Source organism: Hibiscus syriacus, unplaced genomic scaffold, assembly GCF_006381635.1.
Source record: "Hibiscus syriacus cultivar Baekdansim isolate YM2019G1 unplaced genomic scaffold, ASM638163v2 tig00111644_pilon, whole genome shotgun sequence".
Lineage (NCBI taxonomy): Eukaryota > Viridiplantae > Streptophyta > Magnoliopsida > Malvales > Malvaceae > Hibiscus > Hibiscus syriacus.
In genome coordinates, this window is record NW_024063144.1 from 668,930 (window position 1) to 692,831 (window position 23,902).

At 34.7% G+C, this 23,902-nt stretch overlaps 1 protein-coding gene across 1 annotated transcript; it reads left to right on the forward strand.

Annotated features, from left to right (window-relative positions):
* Nucleotides 1–16,803: 16,803 nt before the first annotated feature.
* Nucleotides 16,804–22,430, forward strand: LOC120166788 (chaperone protein ClpB3, chloroplastic-like). Its single transcript, XM_039175987.1, has 10 exons — nucleotides 16,804–17,172; nucleotides 17,978–18,196; nucleotides 18,397–18,634; nucleotides 18,936–19,131; nucleotides 19,537–19,591; nucleotides 19,741–19,891; nucleotides 20,075–20,383; nucleotides 20,470–20,735; nucleotides 20,899–21,822; nucleotides 21,906–22,430. Exons 1-10 carry the CDS (start codon nucleotides 16,939–16,941, stop codon nucleotides 22,233–22,235), a joined length of 2,922 nt encoding a protein of 973 aa, XP_039031918.1. The 5' UTR covers nucleotides 16,804–16,938; the 3' UTR covers nucleotides 22,236–22,430.
* Nucleotides 22,431–23,902: the final 1,472 nt, after the last annotated feature.

The window sequence follows — 23,902 nt, forward strand, 5'->3', positions numbered from 1 at the left end:
ACAAAATGGAGTTGTTGAGAGGAAAAATTGAACTTTAGAAGAAATGGCTAGAACCATGCTTTGTGAAAATAATTTGCCAAAATATTTTTGGGCGGAAGCCACAAATACTGCTTGTTATGTTGTTAATCGAGTAATGATTAGGCCAATTTTAAAGAAAACTCCATATGAAATTTTCAAAAATAAAAAGCCTAACATTATCTATTTCCATCTTTTTGGATGTAAATGTTTTGTTTTAAACAACGGTAAAGAAAACCTTGGCAAATTTGATGCTAAAAGTGATGAAGGAATTTTTCTGGGTTACTCCTTAAATTCTAAAGCTTATCGAGTATTTAATAAAAGAACTTCAGTTGTAGAAGAGTCTATACATGTTGTTTTCGATGATAATCCCCTTCCAAGGAAGGATTCTTGTGTGAATGATGATGTAGGTGTTATAAATACAAATGATGTTAGACATGAAGTTGGAGAACCATCATCAAAGGAAGAAACGAAAAATAAGGAAACTCATGATCCTCTTGAGAATCCAACCATTGAAGAAAGGGAAGTATCTTATCCAATAGAGTACAACTATGTCAAGGATGGTGAAATTATAGGTGATCCATCAAAAGGGGTAACAACTCGATCTTCTCTTAGAAATATTTGTAATTATGTTGCATTTATCTCATGCATAGAGCCTAAGAATATTAAAGAAGCATTAAATGATGAACATTGAATTATGACTATGCAAGAAGAGTTAAATCAATTTGAGAGAAGTAAAGTATGGACATTAGTTGAAAGGCCTAGTAATAAATCTACTGTAGGTACTAGATGGGGTATTTAGGAATAAGCTTGATGAGAGTGGTAATATAGTGAGAAACAAGGCTAGACTTGTTGCTCAAGGGTATACTCAAGAAGAGAGCATAGACTATGATGAAACATATGCTCCCGTAGCTAGGATGGAAGCAATTAGAATGTTATTAGCATTTGCATGTTTTCATGAATTTAAATTATATCAAATGGATGTTAAAAGTGCATTTTTAAATGGTTTTTATAAAAGAAGAAGTGTATGTGGAGCAACCTCCAGGTTTTGAAGATTCAAAATTTCCAGATCATGTTCTTAAATTGACAAAAGCTCTTTATGGTTTAAAACAAGCTCCTAGAGCTTGGTATGAAAGATTGTCAAATTTTTTAATTGAAAAAGGTTTTTCAAAAGGAAAGGTTGACACTACATTGTTTTTAAAGCATAAAGGTAAAGATTTATTAGTAGTTCAAATTTATGTTGATGATATAATATTTGGTTCTACTAATGATGTTCTTTGCCAAGAATTTTCTAAGCTAATGCAAAGTGAGTTTGAGATGAGCATGATGGGGGAGCTCTCATTTTTCTTGGGACTCCAAATCAAGCAAAGAAAAGATGGCATCTTCATTAATCAAGCTAAGTACGTCAAAGATATGCTCAAGAAGTTTGGATTAGAAAATGGGAAACCTCATGACACTCCAATGAGCTCTTCAACAAAGCTTGACTTAGATGAAGGAGGTAAATGTGTAGATGTTAAATTATATAGGTCAATGATTGGCTCTTTGCTTTATCTAACTGCAAGTAGACCGGACATTATGTTTAGTGTTTGCTTATGTGCTAGATTTCAATCATGTCCTAAGGAATCTCATTTACTAGCTGTTAAGAGAATCTTTAGATACCTTAAGGACACTCCTAGTTTAGGACTTTGGTATCCTAGAGACTCTAGCTTTAGCTTGCATGCTTTTTCTGATGCGGATTATGGATGATGTAAAATAGATAGGAAAAGCACCTCCGGTTCTTGCCAATTCCTTGGAAATATGCTGATTTCTTGGTTTTCAAAGAAACAAAATTGTGTTGCATTATCTACCACTGAAGCGGAATATATTTCAGCCGGTAGTTGTTGTGCACAAGTTTTATGGATGAAACAACAACTTTTTGATTATGGAATTGAAGTAGGTACTATTCCTATCAAGTGTGACAATACTAGTGCTATTTGTCTCACTAAAAAATCCCATCCAACACTCTAAAACTAAACACATTGAAATTAGACATCACTTCATTAGAGACCATGTCACTAAGGAAGATGTAATTCTAGAATTTGTTGACACTTTGCATCAATTAGCGGATATTTTTAGAAAACCCTTAGATAAGGAAAGGTTTTGGACACTTAGGAGAGAATTAGGTTTAACTGACCTATCTTCACTTAGTGTTTAAAATAATTCAGCACTTTTAATAAATACTGAAAAATGCTCATAATAGTAATTTTTGATTGCATTCATTGCTATTAGTTAGGGGGAGTTTATGATTCTTGATGAAAAATTAAACTTTATGTTCAAATATTGATTAAATATTAATTTAATTGTTTGAACATAATTATTTTTCAATTTATGAGTTGCCTATACCACTAGAGAAGATAAATTTAGCATTTTATGTGCTTAAAAGTCGGATTTTAGCATTTTGGTGCAGAGGGAATCGATTGCCCCATGAGGGAACCGATTCCCCCATGAGGGAACCGATTCCCCCTTTGAAGGGGAACCGATTCCCCCCACAGGGGAATCGATACCCCCCTGGGGTTCTGTTAAAATCGGGCAAGAACACCCAAAACCCCAAAACACCCAAAACCCTTACGCCCTTCTCTCTCTCAATTTCTCAAATCTCCATTTTTGCCTCAAATCAAAGATATTAATCGGAAATCGATTCAAAAATCATCTTCTAAACCTGTTGGAATCATTAAAATCGTGCAAACAACATCTAAATCCCCTCAATCTTCATCTTTCAAGGTAAATTTTCTAAACTCTATATTTCATTGATTTTGAACATAGGATTAGTTTTAATTAGTTCTAGGTTGAAATAGTGATCGGTCATTGATTGTTTAGTGATTAGAAACTAGATGTTACAACTAATTTCATCAAAAACACAAGAATTTTCCAAAATTTTTAAATTTTCGAAAAAAAAAATTGTTAATTTTCAAATTATTGTGTTTTGATTAAATTATGTTGTTGTTATGAAAACTATACATATATTGTTTCTCAAAACCATATTTTTCGAAAGTTTTTCAAAAACTTTGCCCATTAGGATTGATTTAGAGAACCTTGAAATATTGAGGACTTAATTGAGTTTTGGGATTAATTAAATTGCATACATTTGTTTTTAAAATTGCAGGTTATCCAATCTATTCCGATTTCCTTCACCATGTCTAATCCTAAACGTGCTAGATCTTCATCTAGTCGTTCACACCCACCTCCAAATCCTCCACCTATTCCAATTTCTAATCCTAATCCTATTGATCCTAATTTGACTATCCAAAATTCGTGTTTCAATCATCTTGGTCCTAGAAATCATCGTTTTTGGTATTATCAATATTTCGACTCTTACAAAATCTGGGAAGAATGTATTCCTTCTCGTCAAACTATGTTAGCTATCAATTTTAAATATCTTCCTCTTTTACAAGAGTGGAAATTTGATAAACTCTTTGACCTTGAACCCATCGTTTACCATCAACTTGTTCGTATTTTCTATTCTAATGCCGTTTGTGTTAAAGACCAAACTGAAACCGAAACCATAGGAATTCGTTCCTACCTTCTAGGACAATTCTTATATATTAACTCGGATTACATAGCCAATACATTCGGATTAGATAATGAAGGGATTTCAAATGAAAAATAGGTTTTAGGATCTCGTTATAAAAGAAGGGATAGTGCAAGTGTCCTAGACCTTCATGAACGTTTTCTTCATCTAATGATTTCTTGGTGGTTTCGACCATCTGGAGGTCGTTATTCTACTCTTAGAGCCTTAGATCTTTGGTGGTTACATTGTTTCGAAAACAATATTAAAATCAACCTACCTCAGATTATTTTTGCTGAAATTGTTGAAACCGTAAATCTTGTTCCTAATAAAAAACTTTGTTCATCTCTTGTTTACGGTTGTATTTTGAGTAATCTGTTTTCCAAAGATGGGCTTAGAGTCGGTCTAGATGTCGTTTTTCCTCTTAAGAAACAAATTAACCTTATTTCCTTAACGAGAGCGGGATGGATTAAGGATAAGGAAATCGGGGAATGGGTTCGATCTTCTGCAACTACTCCGGGAGCTAGTTCTTCACAAGCTCCACCCGAAGCTGACGAATATCTCGAGCTTGAGCAACTAATGCAAGACATCGATGAAGCTGAAGATGAACCTGAGCAGGCCGAGGAGCAGCCCGAAGAGCAAGCACAACAATTGACTCAAATGCCTCCATATTTTCAATCTTTTATGGAGACATTTGATTACCGATATGCGACCATGGATTCGCGCTTTAATTCTATAGAGTCTCATTTATCCACAATGGGAGCTCAACAATTAGAAATTCTTCGGGAAATGCGTGCAAATAATGAAGCAACCAACGCACGTATTAATGACCTCACTAACGAAATGGCCGCTATGCGAGCTCGTTTTCCTCCTCCTGATCCGGATATGTGATTAAATGTTTTACTTTGTTTTCCAAACTTATTGTTTTAACATTTTGAATATTTTGGAATGTTTGAATTTATGGATGGCGTGAACTTATATGTTTGGTATGATTTATTCATTATTGCATCATTTACATCATTATTAGCAATATATCCAATTTTACCATATCACATTGTTTATGAATATTGATTATGGAACTAATGGCTAACGGTTCTCTTGATTGTGATCTTAGCAGCTTATGCATACATATACCTAATCAATTGGCTAAATATTTTTCACGTTTATTTGAATCTTTTTGATTTAACAAAAAGGGGGAGAAGTGTGTTTTAAGTGTGTTTTTAAATGATAAATGGGAGAAGTGTTAAAGTAAGGGGGAGTAATTTCAAAACTTGATTTCAAAATCTTAAAATTACTAAAATGTTTTGTTATATCAAAAAGGGGGAGATTGTTGAAAACATTTTGATATTTCGATATAACAAATTAAGTTAAATGAATTTTAAGATTTTCCAAAATGATTTTCTAAGTATATTTGATATAATTATTCGAATATCAAAACATTACTCAAAATATTTCAAAAATCATTTTTAATCCTTACTTAAGTGTAAAATTAAGTTTTAATCTTAAAACAATTTCAAAATAATCTTTCAAAGTATTTCGAACCATTTCAAAGCCAAAAATTCCAGATTGCTCAGAGGGAACCGATTCCCCCCAAGGGGGTACCGATTCCCCCCTGAATGGTTTGGCTCCGAGATTTCCAGAATGCTCGGAGGGAACCGATTCCCCCATAGGGGGTACCGATTCCCTCCTGTTCAACGGTCGAAATATTTGAATTTTACACTTAGGCAACCGATTCCCCATAGGGGGTACCGATTCCCCCCACGCTCCAAACTATTTTATTAATTGTTTTCACACTAAAACGGCTATATGATCTTCACTAACCATCCCCAACATTCAGAAGTGATTCAAGGTGTATTTAAACAAGTTCTGAAGCCCTTGATCAACAAGAAATCATAGAGAAACAAGAGAAAAAGCATCAAACATCAAGTTTGTGCAAATCAAGCCAATTTTCCTTTCAATATTCATTTTGCTTTCAAGAACACCATTTGTGCTTATTTGTAATTATCTTTGAGTGTTCTTTTCTTGTTCTAGAATTGTGCAAACATCTTACCTTGTGAGGTTTTCCTTGTAAGTTTACAAATTTGTAATATTCTCTTTGGGAAAAGAGTGTTCTCAAGAATTGGGGTATATTCTTGAGGGTATTGTAAGGTTATCTCTTTGGCCTCAAAAGAAAGAACAAATTAGTGAATTTGTTGGAAAATCCTTAGTGTGGATAGCTAAGGTAGTGGACGTAGACTTTGATTGAGAAAGTCGAACCACTCTAAATCGCTGTGCAAATCTTTTCAATTTTCTACAAAAGCTTCCACCGAATTTTTAATTGCCAATTCACCCCCCTCTTGGCGAATTCCGTCGATCGATTAACTCAACATAAAGTATCGCCACATGCAATATATCTGGTAGCACTTTACCGATTTTGTCTTTTCGTGACCGGTTTTGTCATATTTTTTCCTATTATATTGATGTGGATCGATACATTTTTATAAAGTATCGACAAAAACCGACAAGCTAAGTGTTGAAAACATTTTTGTGTTTCGATATAACAAATTAAGTTTAAATGAATTTTAAGATTTTATAAATGATTTTCTAAGTATATTCAATTTAATTAATTGAATATCAAATTATTCCTCAAAGTCTTTCAAGTTCAAATTCAAACCTTATTAAATGTGTAAAATTGTGTTTTATACTAAAACAATTTTTGAAATAATTTTCACAAAGTATTTTGAACCAAAATCAAGCCTAAAATCAATTTTTCAAAGTGATGCACCAATCCATGCATCGATGCACCAATTAATTTTTCAAACATCGAACGCATCTTATGCATCGATGCACATACCATGCATCGATGCACTCAGTGCATTTGATGCATCGATGCACAATACCATGCATCGATGCACTTAGGCTTTTTAAAAACATCGAATGCAGTTTATGCATCGATGCACTCTTAGTGCACCGATGCAATGAGAGTCCAACGATCAAAATATTTGAATTTTACAGTGATGCACCGATTCACCTAGGGTATGCATCGATGCACTGACGCTCCCAACTGCTTTAATTAATTGTTTTCACACTTAAATGGCTCTATTGACTCCACTAATCATCCCCAACGTTCAGAATCATTTGAAAGTGTATTTAAACAAGCTTAGAAGCCATTGATCAACAATAAGAAACAACAATCAACAAGAATCAAGAGAGAATCAAAGAGAAAGCATCAAATCGCAAGTTTGAGCATGTCAAGCCTATTTTTCATTCAATATTTATTTTGCTTTCAAGAACACTACTTATACTCAATTGTATTCATTCTTGAGTGTTCCTTTCTTTGTTTTAGAATTGTTCAAACAATCTACCTTGAGAGGATTTCCTTGTAAGTTTGTAAATTTGTAATCTTCTCTTTGGGAGAGAGTGTTCTCAAGAATTTGAGGTATAATTCTTGAGGGATTTGTAAGGTTACTCTTTGTCCTCAAAAGAAAGACAAATTAGTGAATTTATGGAAAATCCTTAGTGTGGATAGCTAAGGTAGTAGACGTAGACTTTGGTTGAGAAAGTCGAACCACTCTAAATCGTTGCGCAATTACTTTCAATTTTTTGCATAGCTTCCACCAAAATTTTTATTTGCCAATTCACCCCCTCTTGGCCATATTCGTCGATCGATTAACTCAACAATTGGTATTAGAGCCTCACTCATTTGAAGGTTTAATCACCTCTTGAGTCGATTCGGGAAGAGTTACATCGATTGTCAAGTCATCAATGGCCTCTACTTCAAATGTCGACTCCGGTCTCGATTCAATGCCCGTCAACAAGCCTCATTTCTTCAATGGAGATAACTATGCCTATTGGAAGAATATGATGATGTATTTCATTCAAGCAAGTGATATGGGAGCATGGAATGTTATAGAAGACGGATATATCAAGCCACTCACTCATCCAAGATTATGGAGTGAAGGAGAGACAAGAATGTTTCAGCTCAACTCCAAAGCAATCCATATCATATTTTGTGCTCTTGGACCAGATGAATATGGAAGATTTTCATCTTGTACAACCGCCAAAGAAATATGGGATAAACTACACTCATGAAGGCACCGACGAGGTAAAAGAATCTAAAATTAGTCTTCTAACACATAGCTATGAAAATTTCAGGATGAAACCAAATGAAGATATCAAAGCTATGACAGATAGATTCTCAATGATTGTCAATGGTCTCAAATCATATGGAGAGATCATTCCAAACGAAAAGCTTGTGAGGAAGTTAGTTTACTCACTTCCAAAATCATGGCAATCCAAGAAGACTACAATCATCGAGGCTAAGAACCTAAAGTCCTTAACTCTTGAAGAGCTAATCGGTTCCCTCCTCACTCATGAAATAATGCTTGAAGATAAGGTGGACCTCGATAAGATTGACGAGACACCAAAGGAGAAGGAGAAGAAGAAAAACATTGGAGTTTCCCTCAAATCCACAAAAGATTAGAGTGATTCGGATGAAGATGACGATGACGAGGAAATGACATTGTTTGCCAAACGGTTCAGAAAAATGATGAGACCTTACCGAGGAAGAAAATTCAAATGAAATGAAGGCCTCAAAAATGAAAGAGAAGGACCCTATCATTTGCTATGAATGCAAAAAGTCGGGGAATGTCAAATATGATTGCCCACAATTGAAGAGAAAGGGTCAATCAAAAAATAAGCACAAGGCTCATGTGGCTACATGGAGAGATGAAGAGGGTTTTGATAAAGAGGAACAACAAGTAGCAAACTTTTGCTTAATGGCATTCGAGGAAGATTCTAATGTAACCTCTAACTCATCTGAATTTGATGATTTATCTTATGATGAGCTATTAGAGGAATATAATGGGTTGGCTTCGGATTATGAGAAATTGTTTTTAAAATATAAAAATGATGTTTCAAAATTGAAAAATGAAAATAAACTCATATCCAAAACCAACAACGATCTTGAAAGTAAAATCAAAGATTTACAAATCAAACTAGAAGAATTTGAAAAGAAAAATTTGGATTTGCAAAATTTACTTTCAAAGATCAATGATGATCATCAAAAGAAAATTGATGATCTTAAAACTTCTTTTGATAAAGATGGAACAAAACATTTTGAAAATGGAGAAAATTCAAAATCCAACTTTGTTAGAAAAAGTTTTAAAAACTACAATCATAGAGGTCCCCGAAGAACCTCTAATGAAAAAATCGTTAGAAGTATATGGGTTCCTAAAGGACTCATTACTACTAAAGATAAAGATATCCTACACAAATGGATACCTAAGGGGACAAGGATTTTGGAAACTAATGAATATGGACCCAAAAGAATTTGGGTACCAAAAATTAGAAATTAATCTATGTTTGTAGGAAAATGAGCATTGCTACAAGGCACAAGAATCAAATTCAAACTCATGGTACCTTGATAATGGATGCTCAAGACACATGACCGGGGACAAAAGCCGGCTCATAGAGCTTAATGCCAAAAATTGAGGAAAAGTGACTTTTGGTGATAATTCAAAAGGTCATATCGAAGGTATAGGTACTATAGGTAATACCTCTTCCATACAAATTAAAAATATTTTATATGTGAATGGATTAAAGCATAATCTCTAGAGTATGAGTCAATTATGTGATAAAGGATTCAATGTCATGTTTGAAACTAATGGTTGTAAAGTTATTGACATTGCATCTAATCGAATTATGCTTGTTGGTCATATAATAGGAAACATATACATGGTGCATTTAGACTCTATTGATATGACTAATTTATGCCTAGTTGCTAAGGATGAGCATGATAGTTGGTTATGGCATAGGAGACTAGGACATGCTAGTATGAGTGTTTTGCAACGACTAATTCAAGGAAATTTAGTTCGAGGGTTGCCTAAGCTTAAATTTGATAATGATAAAATCTGTGATGCTTGTGCTAAAGGAAAACAAAAGCGAATTTCTTTTAAATCCATTAATGATGTATCAACTAGTAGAGTATTACAATTGATCCATATAGATATTTTTGGGCCAACTAGAACTACTAGCTTGGGTGGAAAAAATATGCATTTGTCTTGGTAGATGACTATTCTAGATATACTTGGGTTCTATTCTTAATTACTAAAGATGAAGCATTACAAAAATTCATCACGTTTTCAAAAGTAATCCAAAACGAAAAAGGTTACTCTATAACTAGTGTTAGGAGTGATCATGGAACTGAATTTGAAAATCTTGGATTTACTGATTTTTGTAATTCTAATGATATTAGTCATAATTTTTCAGCACCTAGAACCCCTCAATAAAATGGAGTTGTTGAGAGGAAAAATCAAACTTTAGAAGAAATGGCTAGAACCATGCTCTGTGAAAACAATTTGCCAAAATATTTTTGGGCGAAAGCCACAAATACCGCTTGTTATGTTGTAAATCGAGTATTGATTAGGCCAATCTTAAAGAACACTCCATATGAAATTTCCAAAAATAAAAATCCTAACATTAGCTATTTTCATCCTTTTGGATGTAAATGTTTTGTTTTAAACAACGGTAAAGACAATCTTGGCAAATTTGATGCTAAAAGTGATGAAGGAATTTTTTGGGTTATTCTTAAATTCTAAATCTTATCGAGTATTTAATAAAAGAACTTTAGTTGTATAAGAGTCTATACATGTTGTTTTCGATGATAATCCCCTTCCGAGGAATGATTCTTGTTTGAATGATGATGTAGGTATTATAAATATAAATGATAGTGAACATGACGTTGGAGAACCATCATAAAAGGAAGAAACGAAAGATTAGGAAACTCAAGATCCTCTTGAGAATCCAACCATTGAAGAAAGGGAAGTATCTTACCCAAGAGAGTACAACTATGTCAAGGATGGTGAGATTATAGGTGATCCATCAAAAGGGGTAACAACTCGATCTTCTCTTAGAAATATTTTTAATTTTGTTGCATTTATTTCATGTATAGAGCCTAAGAATATTAAATAAGCATTAAAAGATGAACATTGGATTATGGTTATGCAAGAAGAGTTAAATCAATTTGAGAGAAGTAAAGTATGTACATTAGTTAAAAGGCCTAGTAATAAATCTACTGTTGGTACTAGATGGGTGTTTAGGAATAAGCTTGATGAAAGTGGTAATATAGTGAGAAACAAGGTTAGACTTGTTGCTCAAGGCTATACTCAAGAAGAAGGAATAGATTATGATGAAACATATGCTCCCGTAGCTAGGATGGAAGCAATTAGAATGTTATTAGCATTTGCATGTTTTCATGAATTTAAATTATATTAAATAGATGTTAAAAGTGCATTTTTAAATGGTTTTATAAAGGAAGAAGTGTATGTGGAACAACCTCCAGGTTTTGAAGATTTAAAATTTCAAAATCATGTTCTTAAATTGACAAAAGCACTTTATGGTTTAAAACAAGCTCCTAGAGCTTGGTATGAAAGATTGTCAAATTTTTTAATTGAAAAAGGTTTTTCAAAAGGGAAAGTTGACACTACATTGTTTTTAAAGCATAAAGGTAAAGATTTATTAGTAGTTCAAATTTATGTTGATGATATAATATTTGGTTCTACTAATGATGTTCTTTGCCAAGATTTTTCTAAGCTAATGCAAAGTGAATTCGAGATGAGCATGATGTGGGAGCTCTCATTTTTCTTGGGACTCTAAATAAAGCAAACAAAAGATGTCATCTTCATCAATCAAGCTAAGTACGTTAAAGATATGCTCAAGAAGTTTGGACTGGAAAATGGGAAGCCACATAACACTCCAATGAGCTCATCAACAAAGTTTGACATAGATGAAGGAGGTAAATGTGTGGATGTTAAATTATATAGGTAAATTATTGGTTCTTTACTTTATCTAACTGCAAGTAGACCGGACATTATGTTTAGTGTTTGGTTATGTGCTAGATTTCAATCATGCCCTAAAGAATCATATTTCCTAGCTGTTAAGAGGATCTTTAGATACCTTAAGGGCACTCCTAGTTTAGGACTTTGGTATCCTAGAGACTCTAGCTTTAGCTTGCATGACTTTTCTGATGCGGATTATGGATGATGCAAATTAGATAGGAAAAGCACCTTCGGTACTTGCCAATTCCTTGGAAATATGTTGATTTCTTGGTTTTCAAAGAAATAAAATTGTGTCGCGTTATCTACCACTGAAGCGGAATATATTTCAGCCGGTAGTTGTTGTGCACAAGTTTTATGGATGAAACAACAACTTTTCGATTATGGAATTGAAGTAGGTACCATTCCTATCAAGTATGACAATACTAGTGCTATTTTTCTCACTAAAAATCCCATCCAACACTCTAGAACTAAGCATATTGAAATTAGACATCACTTCATTAGAGACCATGTTGCTAAGGAAGATGTAGTTCTAGAATTTGTTGATACTTTTCACCAATTAGCGGATATCTTTACAAAACCTTTAGACAAAGAAAGATTTTGGACACTTAGGAGAGAATTAGGTTTAACTGACCTATCTTCACTTAGCGTTTAAAATAATTTTAGCACTTTTAAGTATAAATGAAAAATGCTTATAATAATAATTTTTGGTTGCATTCTTTGCTATTAGTTAGGGGGAGTTTATGTTGGTTGATGAAATAAAAATTAGTTAGCGTTTAATTTTATATTGCTTAAGGATTAATATGATTGATTGAACATGATTAATTTTCAATATATGAGTTGCCAATACCACTAGAGCTAATTAATTTAACATTTTAAGTGTTTGAAACAAATTTTTGACATTTTTGTGCTTCATGCATCGATACACTTAATAGTGAATCGATGCATCCCTTTGAATGTGCATCGATTCATCATGTTGATGCACCGATGCACGCCTTGAATGCGCATCGATTCATCATATTGATGCACCGATGCATACCTTGAATGTGCATCGATGCATGGGGTCATGCATCGATGCATCCGTCGGGTTTTGGGTTTAAAAGACTTATTTTCTCATTTGTTTCAAACCCTAAAACTATATCCTCATCAGCCGTACGCCCCTCTCACTCTCTAAATCCTCCTTTTGCTCAAAATCAACGTAATTTTGTCGGAATCTTCGAGCTTTTCAACTCCTAATCCTGCTTTAATCATCAAATCGTGCAAAACAACATCACATTCCTCTCAAAATCCGAAATTTTCAAGGTAATATTTCAAAAACTTCTATTTTATTGATTTTTGATCTTAGGACTAGTTTTAATTAGTTCTAGGATGAACATTATATCGGGCATTGAATGTTTGATGATTACAAAACTAGTTTTTACAACTAATTTTATAAAAAAAACTAACAAATTTTCAAAGATTTTTCTGAATTTTTCAAAATAAAAAAAAATTATTATATCAAAAAATTTGAATTTAATTTGATGTTTTTTTATTTAATTATGTTGTTTTCATGAAAACTATACATATTATGATTATTTTCAAATAGTTTTCAAAACCTTGCCCATTAGGATCTGATTTAGCGAACCTTGAATTATTGAGGACTCAATTGAGTTTTGGGATTGATTAAATTGCATACATGTGTTTCAAATTGTAGGTTATATTCATTTTTTCGATTCCTAAACCATGTCTAATCCTAAACGCCCTAGGACTTCGTCGAGTCGTTCTCGTTCAAACCAACCTCCTAATCTCGTTCCTCCTCCACCTACATCTCTATTAGGATCTTTTTTAACATGCATGAGCATCGTAGAGACGAATTGTACTCTAGGTACAGAAATTCTTTTCAAACTTATAGAATCCGGGAAGAGCGTATTCCTTCTCTTCAAGCTATGATGGATATTAACTTTGAATACCTTTCGATTCTTAAAGTTTGGAAGTTTGATAAAATGTTTCAGCTCAAACCTATCGTTTATCAACAGTTAGTCTGCATTTTCTATTCCAATGCGGTATGTATTCAAAACAAAACTCAATGTGGAACTATAGCCATTAGATCATATCTTTTAGGCCAATATATTAATATTGACCCCGCGATTAGAGCTTCACGTTTTGGATTAGATGATGATGGGTTATATAATGAGAATGAAACTGTAGATTATCCTTATATTCCAAATGCTAGTGTTAGTACTCAACGATCTCATCACGATCGTTTTCTTCATCTGATGATCTCTTGGTGGTTTAGACCATCCGGAGGTAGGTACTCCACTCTTCTTATTAGGGATTTGTGGTGAATGCACTGTCTCAAGAATAAGAACAAAATCAATCTACCCCACATTACCTTCAGTCAACTAGTTGATGTCATAAACATTGTTCCTTCAAAACATGTCGAAACATTAGTTTATGGATGTCTTCTTAGTAACCTCTTTATCAAACTTGGTCTAGACGTCTCTCTCGACAATCTTATCCCACTCCAAAACCAAATCAATCTTACTTCCTTGAAGAAAGCGGATTGGAAACAAGATGAGAAAACAGGTCTTTGGGTATTTCGACCCGGTAAGAAAACCCCGGGAGCTAGCTCTTCACGAGCTGCTCTTAGCTCTTCTCGTGCTCCTCCTCCTCCATCGGCACCGGCTGCTGACGATGATCCTGAGTTTCAACAACTTATGCAAGATATCGACGATCACGTTCCAGACTATGAGCCTGTACCAGAACCAGCTCCACAAGAGGATCAAATACCTCCATATTTTCGTTCGTTTTTGGAGACATTTGATCTACTGTATGCTTCTATCGAATCCCACTTGACTGCTACTCACGAAGTAGTAAATCAACGCTTAGACACTTTGGAAGCTCGACAGATGGAATTTCAAAGGGAGATGCTTGCACGCATGGATGCTCTCTCTTGAGATGCAAGCCATATTTCCTCCTCCGCCTCTCGATCCCTCTATGGACGAGTAGACCTTGTTTTGTTTTGGATCATCTTTGAACTTTTATTGTTAAAACATTTTGAATACTTTGGGGATTATTGTTTTTATTTGGATTGTTTGAATTTGTTTGAAGATATAATTTGGATGCTTTGTGGTTTTTAAACTTAATATATATATTGGTTTGATTTGAATTTTTTTAGCTTAATATTTATTAATTTTTGCATCAATTTCATATTAGTTGCATTATGACCAATTATGCCATTTCACATTTGATTATGAAACTAATGGCTAACGTTTCTCTTGATTTTGATCTTAGCAGCTTAAGCTATATTGCTAATCAATTGGCTAAATTTTTTTTATAACCATGTTTACATTTTCGAGTCTTTTTGATTTAACAAAAAGGGAGAGAAATTAAATGTTAAGTGTTACAATGTTTTAAAAGGGGAGAAATGTTATAGTAAGGGGGAGTAATAATTTTTCAAAATTGATTTCAAATTTTTAGAAAATCTTAAAATAACACAAATGTTTTGTTATATCAAAAAGGGGGAGATTGTTGAAAACATTTTTGTGTTTCGATATAACAAATTAAGTTTAAATGAATTTTAAGATTTTACAAATGATTTTCTAAGTATATTCGATTTAATTAATCGAATATCAAATTATTACTCAAAGTATTTCAAGTTCAAATTCAAACCTTACTAAATGTGTAAAATTGTGTTTTATACTTAAACTATTTTTGAAACATTTTTCACAAAGTATTTTGAACCAAAATCAAGCCTAAAATCAATTTTTCAAAGTGATGCACCAATCCATGCATCGATGCACCAATTAATTTTTCAAACATCGAATGCATTTTATGCATCGATGCACATACCATGCATCGATGCACTTAGTGCATTTGATGCATCAATGCACAATACCATGCATCAATGCACTTAGGCTTTTTCAAAACATCGAATGCATTTTATGCATCGATGCACTCTTAGTGCACCGATGCACTGAGAGTCCAACGGTCAAAATATTTGAATTTTACACTGATGCACCGATGCACCTAGGGTATGCATTGATGCACTGACGCTCCCAACTGCTTTAATTAATTGTTTTCACACTTAAACGGCTCTATTGACTCCACTAATCTTCCCCAATGTTCAGAATCATTTGAAGGTGTATTTAAACAAGCTTAGAAGCCATTGATCAACAATAAGAAACAACAATCAACAAGAATCAAGAGAGAATCAAAAAGAAAGCATCAAACCTCAAGTTTGAGCATTTCAAGCCTATTTTTCATTCAATATTTATTTTGCTTTCAAGAACACTACTTATACTCAAGTGTATTCATTCTTGAGTGTTCTTTTCCTTGTGAGGATTTCCTTGTAAGTTTGCAAATTTGTAATCTTCTCTTTGGGAGAGAGTGTTCTCAAGAATTTGGGGTATAATTCTTGAGGGATTTGTAAGGTTACTCTTTGTCCTCAAAAGAAAGACAAATTAGTGAATTTGTGGAAAATCCTTAGTCTGGATAGCTAAGGTAGTGGACGTAGACTTTGGTTGAGAAAGTCGAACCACTCTAAATCGCTGAGCAATTACTTTCAATTTTCTGTATAGCTTCCACCAAAATTTTTATTTGTCAATTCATCCCCCTCTTAGCCATATTCGTCGATCGATTAACTCAACACTAAGTTTGTCGGTTGCCAAATTTTTTAATTTTTCTTCATGATTTAGACCTACTACATTATTATTACTCAACATTTCCGGTAACGCTAAACCGAATTTGTTAAATATCTTTTAATATATCCGGTAACGCCATATATTAGCCCGCCTTTCCTGAGACAATCCCGATAATCATGGCCACAAAGCTTGTACAATTTTGGTTTAACCATCGGTTTACTATATATTTATCGACTAATCCAGATCGGGGACTGTATAAATAAGGACTACCTTCTTGATCTAGTTTACTCCATTCGTAATCACGAACCTCTAACCTTATTTAAAGGAAGTGATCTAGTGCCTCATTCCATTAATAACACACACTCTCATTAATTATTGAGATTGCTAGATTAGTTTAAATTTAAATCCTTTTAACTCTTTCTCTATATTTACTATGGATATAAATAGATTATAGAAATATAATTTGATATTTAATTTATGATTATCCTATAATTCTAAAATCAATTTATTAAACAAGTAAAATATTATAATTTAATTATTATATATTCCGAAACTTCAAAATTTTTAAAAATAAGATGAATACATAATAAACATCGGAAAATGAAAAAAAAATGGGTTTTCCATTATATCCACAAAAAGATTAGCCACGTGTAAGAACATAATGGATTACCGATATTCTCCCCACTTAAAATAATAAATAAATAAAAATTCGTTCTTTCATCAAAACGACATCTCGAAACAACATAAAACGCCGGGGGAAAACAACCAAAGAAAACGAGGGATTTCGAGAATCGACGAGAGATATCAACTAGAAGAAGTGACCCTTTCACTTTGTTTCTCGGTTCAATTATTTTTCCTCCTATATTTACACCCAAACCCGTCGATATTTTTGGTAAATTCAATTCAGTCATTCCGTCTTTCTGAACTTAAAATTAGTCCAAAAATGGCGACTTCTTCTTCTACTTCAATGGCATCCATTAGTGGTGTCAGTTTATGTGCTACAAACAGAAACACTCTCTTTTTAACTCACCCACGCCTCTCTTTGAACTTTTCTTCAAAACCCTATTCCTTGAAATCCTTTTCACCGCTTCAGTTAAGGAAAAATGGGGTTTTCGAGAGGTTTTCAAGGACTTCTTCAAGGCCTTCCATTGTTCGTTGCGAAGCTTCAACGGGAAGGGTAATCTCGTTAACAATGAAAATATAAACACCCCACTATTTATTTCATTGTTTTCGATTCCTCGGCTCAATATATTTCTTTTTTGGTAATAATTTTATTAATTTGTTAGCCAAACCTGAACAAGAAGAAGAATTATTTATTTTAACGAATTTTCTTTGGTTGATATCTGTATTGTTTTGAGTTGTTTCTTTGGTGATTTTCATTTGTTCAGTGCTAATGTTGTCTGCTTCTCAATTGCTTGAAATTCTATTTAGTTTTGGTTTAAGCCAGTATTTCTGCTTAATTGTTTTTATACTTCACGGTGCATTTAGAACGTTTGTCTTTGTATTATACGATGAAGCAAATGTTATTCGCAGGACAGTTGCCCTGAAAATTATTCTCATGTAATTTAAAATATTTTCTTTGTATTTTCTATTTGATAATCTATTTTCGTGGTTATTCAGACTGTGTAAGTGTTCGATACGAGTAATTGTATGTCGCCGATGAGATAAGGGTATGTTATTTTCATGTATTTTGAGAGTTCTGGGAGAATCATCTTCCGTTTGGTCGTAACCATGTTTCTGATACATGTGTTCAACGATGGACTGAGGGGCGGGTGGAACAATCGTTACCTGAAATTGTCATATTTTAGATTTTTTCTAGTATCTTTTATTGAAAATCTGTTTTCGCCTCCCTGAAAATTTAGTTCGCCCCTTAAGTTTAAAGTTAGTCTCCTTAACATAAAATCCCGGGTCCGTCCTATATGTTCGTCCCTCAATATTCAAAATTTTTTTTGGGTTGAGTTGGGATTGCAATTTTTTGGCAGATTACACAACAAGAGTTCACAGAAATGGCCTGGCAAGCCGTTGTTGCTTCTCCGGATGTGGCTAAAGAGAACAAACATCAGATAGTGGAGACCGAACACTTGATGAAGGCTCTACTGGAGCAGAAAAATGGTCTTGCTCGGCGGATTTTTTTGAAAGCTGGAGTTGACAATACTCGTCTTCTAGAAGCGACTGATAAGTTCATCCAACGCCAGCCGAAGGTAATTCCTCTCACATTCTAATCTATTCTCGTTCGATGTTTGTACGAAACGTCCGTTGATTTTTTCGCTTGAACTTTACTGCAATGCTTGCCTCTTTTGTCTCACTGTTTTCATAGTTATTGCTTGATCATGTTAACTACGTTTCATCTCCAGATTAGGTAGTGATGCTTCCTGCTCTTATCTCCTCTCTGCTCTACTAGGTTTTGGGTGAATCCGCTGGTTCAATGCTAGGACGTGATTTGGAGGCTCTGATGCAGCGAGCACGAGAATACAAGGAGGAGTATGGGGATTCATTTGTTTCTGTTGAGCATTTGGTTCTTGGATTTGCACAAGATCGACGTTTTGGGAAGCAGTTGTTCAAGGATTTCCAGATATCCACCCAAGCCTTGAAATCTGCAATAGAATCCATTAGGGGACGTCAGTCAGTTACCGACCAAGGTAACCGGATTTTCTTTTACTTTATGTACTGTTCACCAAATCATATAGCAACTTCTATTGATTTGTAGAGGTCTAAAGGGTGAATCATATTCTTCTTCCCCTCTTACATGACTTGTATTACCTTTTTGTTTATCCTCATGTATTGGTGTCTTTTTGCGGGTTAGGGACTAATTCAAATTTTCATGTCATAACATTGCATCTTGAGGCTTTACTCTATTTGGCTGCTCGGTATTATTTGGGGTTTAGTGGCATATTTTCGGTTCACTGCACTGTTTTCCTGACCCTGTGACTTTGAATAAAGACCCTGAAGGGAAGTATGAAGCATTGGAGAAGTATGGTAAAGATTTGACAGCAATGGCAAGAGAAGGAAAGCTTGACCCAGTGATTGGAAGAGATGATGAAATACGCAGGTGCATTCAGATCCTTTCTAGGAGAACAAAGAACAATCCTGTGCTAATTGGCGAACCGGGTGTTGGGAAAACTGCAATTTCTGAAGGGTAAGTGCTTAGGTTTCAGTTTCATGCATGATTTCCTTTACGTTAAAGCCCATTTACATTAAGTAGGTCCAGCTATTCTGATGCAGGTAGGTTAATATATGTGCCCAGCTCTTCTTGAGTGTAAGGGTCGAACTCTAGATATGTGTGCAACATGAATATGTTCAATTTTTTCTTTCGATATTTTTTTATGTATTTGGGGTGTCTTTGGATATCGCATCCTCATACCTATGTCTAGATAAGCGCAGTACATGGGTGTCAAACACAGGTACTTAAAACGAAATGAAGATTCAGAGCAACATAGCATATACGTGCATCCAGTCTTTGATGAAGTCAATTTGTTGAAACTAGCATTTTCAGATTAGTATTAACTTAATTTCTACATGATCTTGCTATGTCTTTTTACAGGCTTGCCCAGAGAATTGTGCAGGGTGATGTCCCTCAGGCTTTGATGAACCGTAAGGTGAAGTTAACTAGCATTTTTCCTGATTATTTTCTCAGGAAAAAATATGAATATCAATATTTATTTATTTCTTTTTGAAGGGTGGGTGGGTGGGTGGGTTGTTGGAATCACAATGTTGCAGATGCTGATAAACAGGTTTCTCTCTACAGCTTATCTCACTCGACATGGGCTCGCTCATAGCCGGGGCTAAATATCGGGGAGAGTTTGAGGATAGACTGAAGGCTGTACTTCGGGAAGTAACAGAATCTGAGGGCCAAATTATCCTCTTCATAGATGAGATTCACACTGTTGTGGGGGCGGGTAAGGTTTTCTACAAGTTTCTAGGTTTATAGGTTGATTTTTCAATATCGATAAAGTTGGCTGAACTGTGAAAAACTCTTTCTTCCATCAGATTTGAGATAATTGTTCATGGAAATTATGTGTTTCTCCCTGATAGGCTAATAATACTTGTTTGTGTTTGTGGAAATGGTCTTTCTATTTCAGGTGCCACCAATGGTGCAATGGACGCAGGCAATCTGCTGAAGCCCATGCTTGGTCGAGGAGAACTACGATGCATTGGGGCAACGACACTGGATGAATATCGTAAATACATCGAGAAAGATCCTGCCCTGGAGCGTCGTTTCCAGCAGGTTTATGTTGATCAGCCAACGGTAGAAGATACAATCTCTATACTCCGGGGTCTTCGTGAGAGATATGAGCTGCATCATGGAGTCCGTATTTCCGACAGTGCACTTGTGGAAGCTGCAATCTTGTCTGACCGTTATATCAGTGGTCGATTTTTACCTGACAAAGGTAGGATATGCACAAACATAACAAACAGATATTGTCAAGTTGGTGATGCTCGTATTTGCGTACTAATATATGTTTCCAAATTGCAGCTATTGATCTAGTTGATGAAGCAGCTGCTAAATTGAAAATGGAAATCACTTCGAAACCAACTGCCCTTGATGAGATCAATCGTTCGGTACTGAAGCTGGAGATGGAGAGGCTGTCTCTCACAAATGATACTGACAAAGCATCAAGAGATAGACTGAGCCGCCTTGAGGCTGAGTTGTCGCTCTTAAAGGAGAAACAGTCTCAGCTGACTGAACAGTGGGAGCACGAGAAGACCGTGATGACAAACATTCAGTCGATCAAGGAAGAGGTATGCAAGTTTTCTGTAAAAATCTCTTTAAAAGCTTTATTTTGCTGGCACCATACATTTTGCTATTTGTCATCTGTGAGGTTGAGGTCATCTTCTAGCATTTCCGGTTTTTTTATGGATGAATACAAATCAAGGTAGTCAACTAACTGATTTACTTATACAGATTGATAGGGTAAATGTAGAGATCCAGCAGGCCGAGCGTGAGTATGATCTCAATCGTGCTGCTGAACTGAAGTACGGGAGTTTGAACTCTTTGCAGCGTCAACTTGCTGATGCCGAAAAAGAATTAGATGAGTATATGAAATCCGGAAAATCAATGCTGAGAGAAGAAGTTACTGGAAATGATATTGCCGAAGTAGTTAGTAAATGGACTGGCATACCTGTTTCCAAACTTCAACAATCTGAGAGGGAGAAACTATTATATTTGGAGGAAGTGTTGCATAAACGAGTAGTGGGTCAAGATCCTGCTGTTAGATCCGTAGCTGAGGCCATTCAACGATCTCGAGCTGGTCTCTCGGATCCCCGTCGTCCAATTGCAAGTTTCATGTTTATGGGTCCCACTGGTGTAGGGAAAACTGAACTTGCTAAGGCCCTTGCATCCTACTTGTTTAATACGGAAGAAGCACTTGTTCGCATCGATATGAGTGAGTATATGGAAAAACATGCAGTTTCGAGACTTATTGGTGCTCCACCAGGTTATGTGGGCTATGAAGAAGGAGGGCAGCTGACGGAGACAGTTCGTCGGAGGCCATATGCTGTGATTCTTTTTGACGAGATTGAGAAAGCACACGGTGATGTTTTCAATGTTTTCCTTCAAATTTTGGATGATGGAAGAGTCACCGATTCACAGGGTCGTACTGTGAGCTTTACCAATACTATCATCATTATGACTTCGAATGTGGGTTCGCAGTACATTCTGAACTCAGATGAAGACACACCGAAAGACCTAGCATATGAAACTATTAAGTCGAGGGTGATGGAGGCTGCAAGAGCAGTATTTCGACCCGAGTTCATGAATCGTGTTGATGAGTATATAGTGTTCCAGCCCTTGGACCGCGAACAAATAAACAGTATCGTGAAATTACAGGTAAGTTTCTCGGTTCCTTATACACCGTCAAGCCGATCATGTCGTTTCTTTGTGCTTAGCCGCCTTGTTTTCTCTGTTTGCAGTTGGAACGTGTGCAAGTAAGAATTGCAGATAGGAAAATAAAACTTCAGGTGACAGACAGTGCTGTTCAACTTCTTGGAAATATGGGTTACGATCCGAACTTCGGTGCTAGACCAGTCAAGAGAGTGATTCAGCAGCACATCGAGAACGAACTCGCCAAGGGCATACTAAGAGGAGAGTTCAAAGATGAGGACACAATCTTACTAGACACTGAGCTAACCGCGTTCGCAAACGGCCAGCTCCCCCAGCAAAAGCTGATCTTCAAGAAGCTCGACAACGATTCAAATGCACAATCAACGGGCAGCGAAGAAACTTTATCGCCATCTGTCTGAAGTCGAACAAACTCGACAACAATGTGGAACCGACAGTATCGATAACTATGTCCAAAAGTTGGTATTTATGTTTTTGCTTGAAGACCAAGTATTAAACAATTTTGCATACATTGTATATGATTCCTCCTTTTAAGTCTGGAATAAACCTATTTACCTTCAGCGGCGGTGATAAAAATGGTTTAATTATGTTTTAAGTCCCTCTTGAAAATAAGTAATGCAATTAAGTTTTTTAGCATAATTTTTATTTTATTTTAACCCTCCAATAAACAGATCTCTGCTTTGGTAGCTTGAATGATACTGCAATCCAATTCAATCTGATGACTGATATTATGAAAACAGAAGCTGGATTCATTACCAATTCTCCTATAACTAAACACTATTATACCAATAAATGAACCAAATAATCAAAACCCTCAATTTTAAGAGCACGGATGATCCATCTGTAAGATACATTTCAAGCATAAACTATTTAACCCACAAACCCTGGTTGGTTCTTCCAACAAAGTATCTTTCTTTGGCATAAATAGAGAAAAAAAAATTAGAACTTTGAGGCTTAAATAAACAAATGGAAAAAACCCAATTCAAGTTTGAAGGCTTGAAGCTTGAAATTTGAAACTAAGATCAGTTTAAATGAAATAGAGGTTACCTGCAAAGTTCTATGGGATTCTAAATATCACAATGAGCAGTTTTTCCCGATGCTAAAAGAAGGGTAAGCTACAAATCTGGTATCCGAACTATCACTTTTGTTCTATTTTAATCAATCAATTATTTTTTTCAAAATCATACATAGTCCTGTAAACGAACCGAATGTGTGAGCCGTTTGTGAATCGTTCAACATGAAGTTCGTTTATTTATTAAATGCACGAACATAAACATAAACAAAATTTTATTTTCGTTTAATTAAATGAACAACACAAGCAAAGAGCTCGTTCGTTCATTTACGTTCACGAACGTTCGATTATTTGTTCGTTTATTTATGTTTTTTTATGTTCGTTCGCTTATATCTAGTCCAATCCCTTAAAAATATTATGACCTAATAATTTTTTCCTTAAACTCATTAATATTTTAAAATCCAATTAATTTTAAACTCAAATAAAAAAAATACCCAATTCAATGAAAGAAAATATAAACCCTATTTTTTAGTAAAGAAATAAATCTTCTCAAATTTAAACTCAATTAATTTTATGTTCGTTCGTTCATGTTCATTTACGTTTATTTATCATTTTAACGAACAAACATGTATAATAAATTTCATTCATTTAGTTGTTAGCGTTCAATCGTTTGTTTGGTTTAAATTAAACGAATGAACAAGAACATACCCTCGTTTGTATTCGTTTACAGTCCTAATCATACCTAATGTTTAATTTTAGTTTTATTTTGGTCACCTATTGTTAAAAAAATTAAATGAACTATTGTTGTATTTTTTTCAATAATGGCACGACATTATCTTATGGTGACATGTCAGCACCACCATCAATATTTTTTGACGTTGGGTAACCAAAATAAAACGTTAGACATGTTTTTGAAAAAAAAATAGTTAGGTGATAAAAAAACACACAAGTGATAGTTGGGGTGCTAAACGTGTAATTCACCCTAAAATATAATAGCGACATTATTTTGTTGGGATACGGAAACGCATCATTTTAAGCTCTTTAAATTCTGATGCC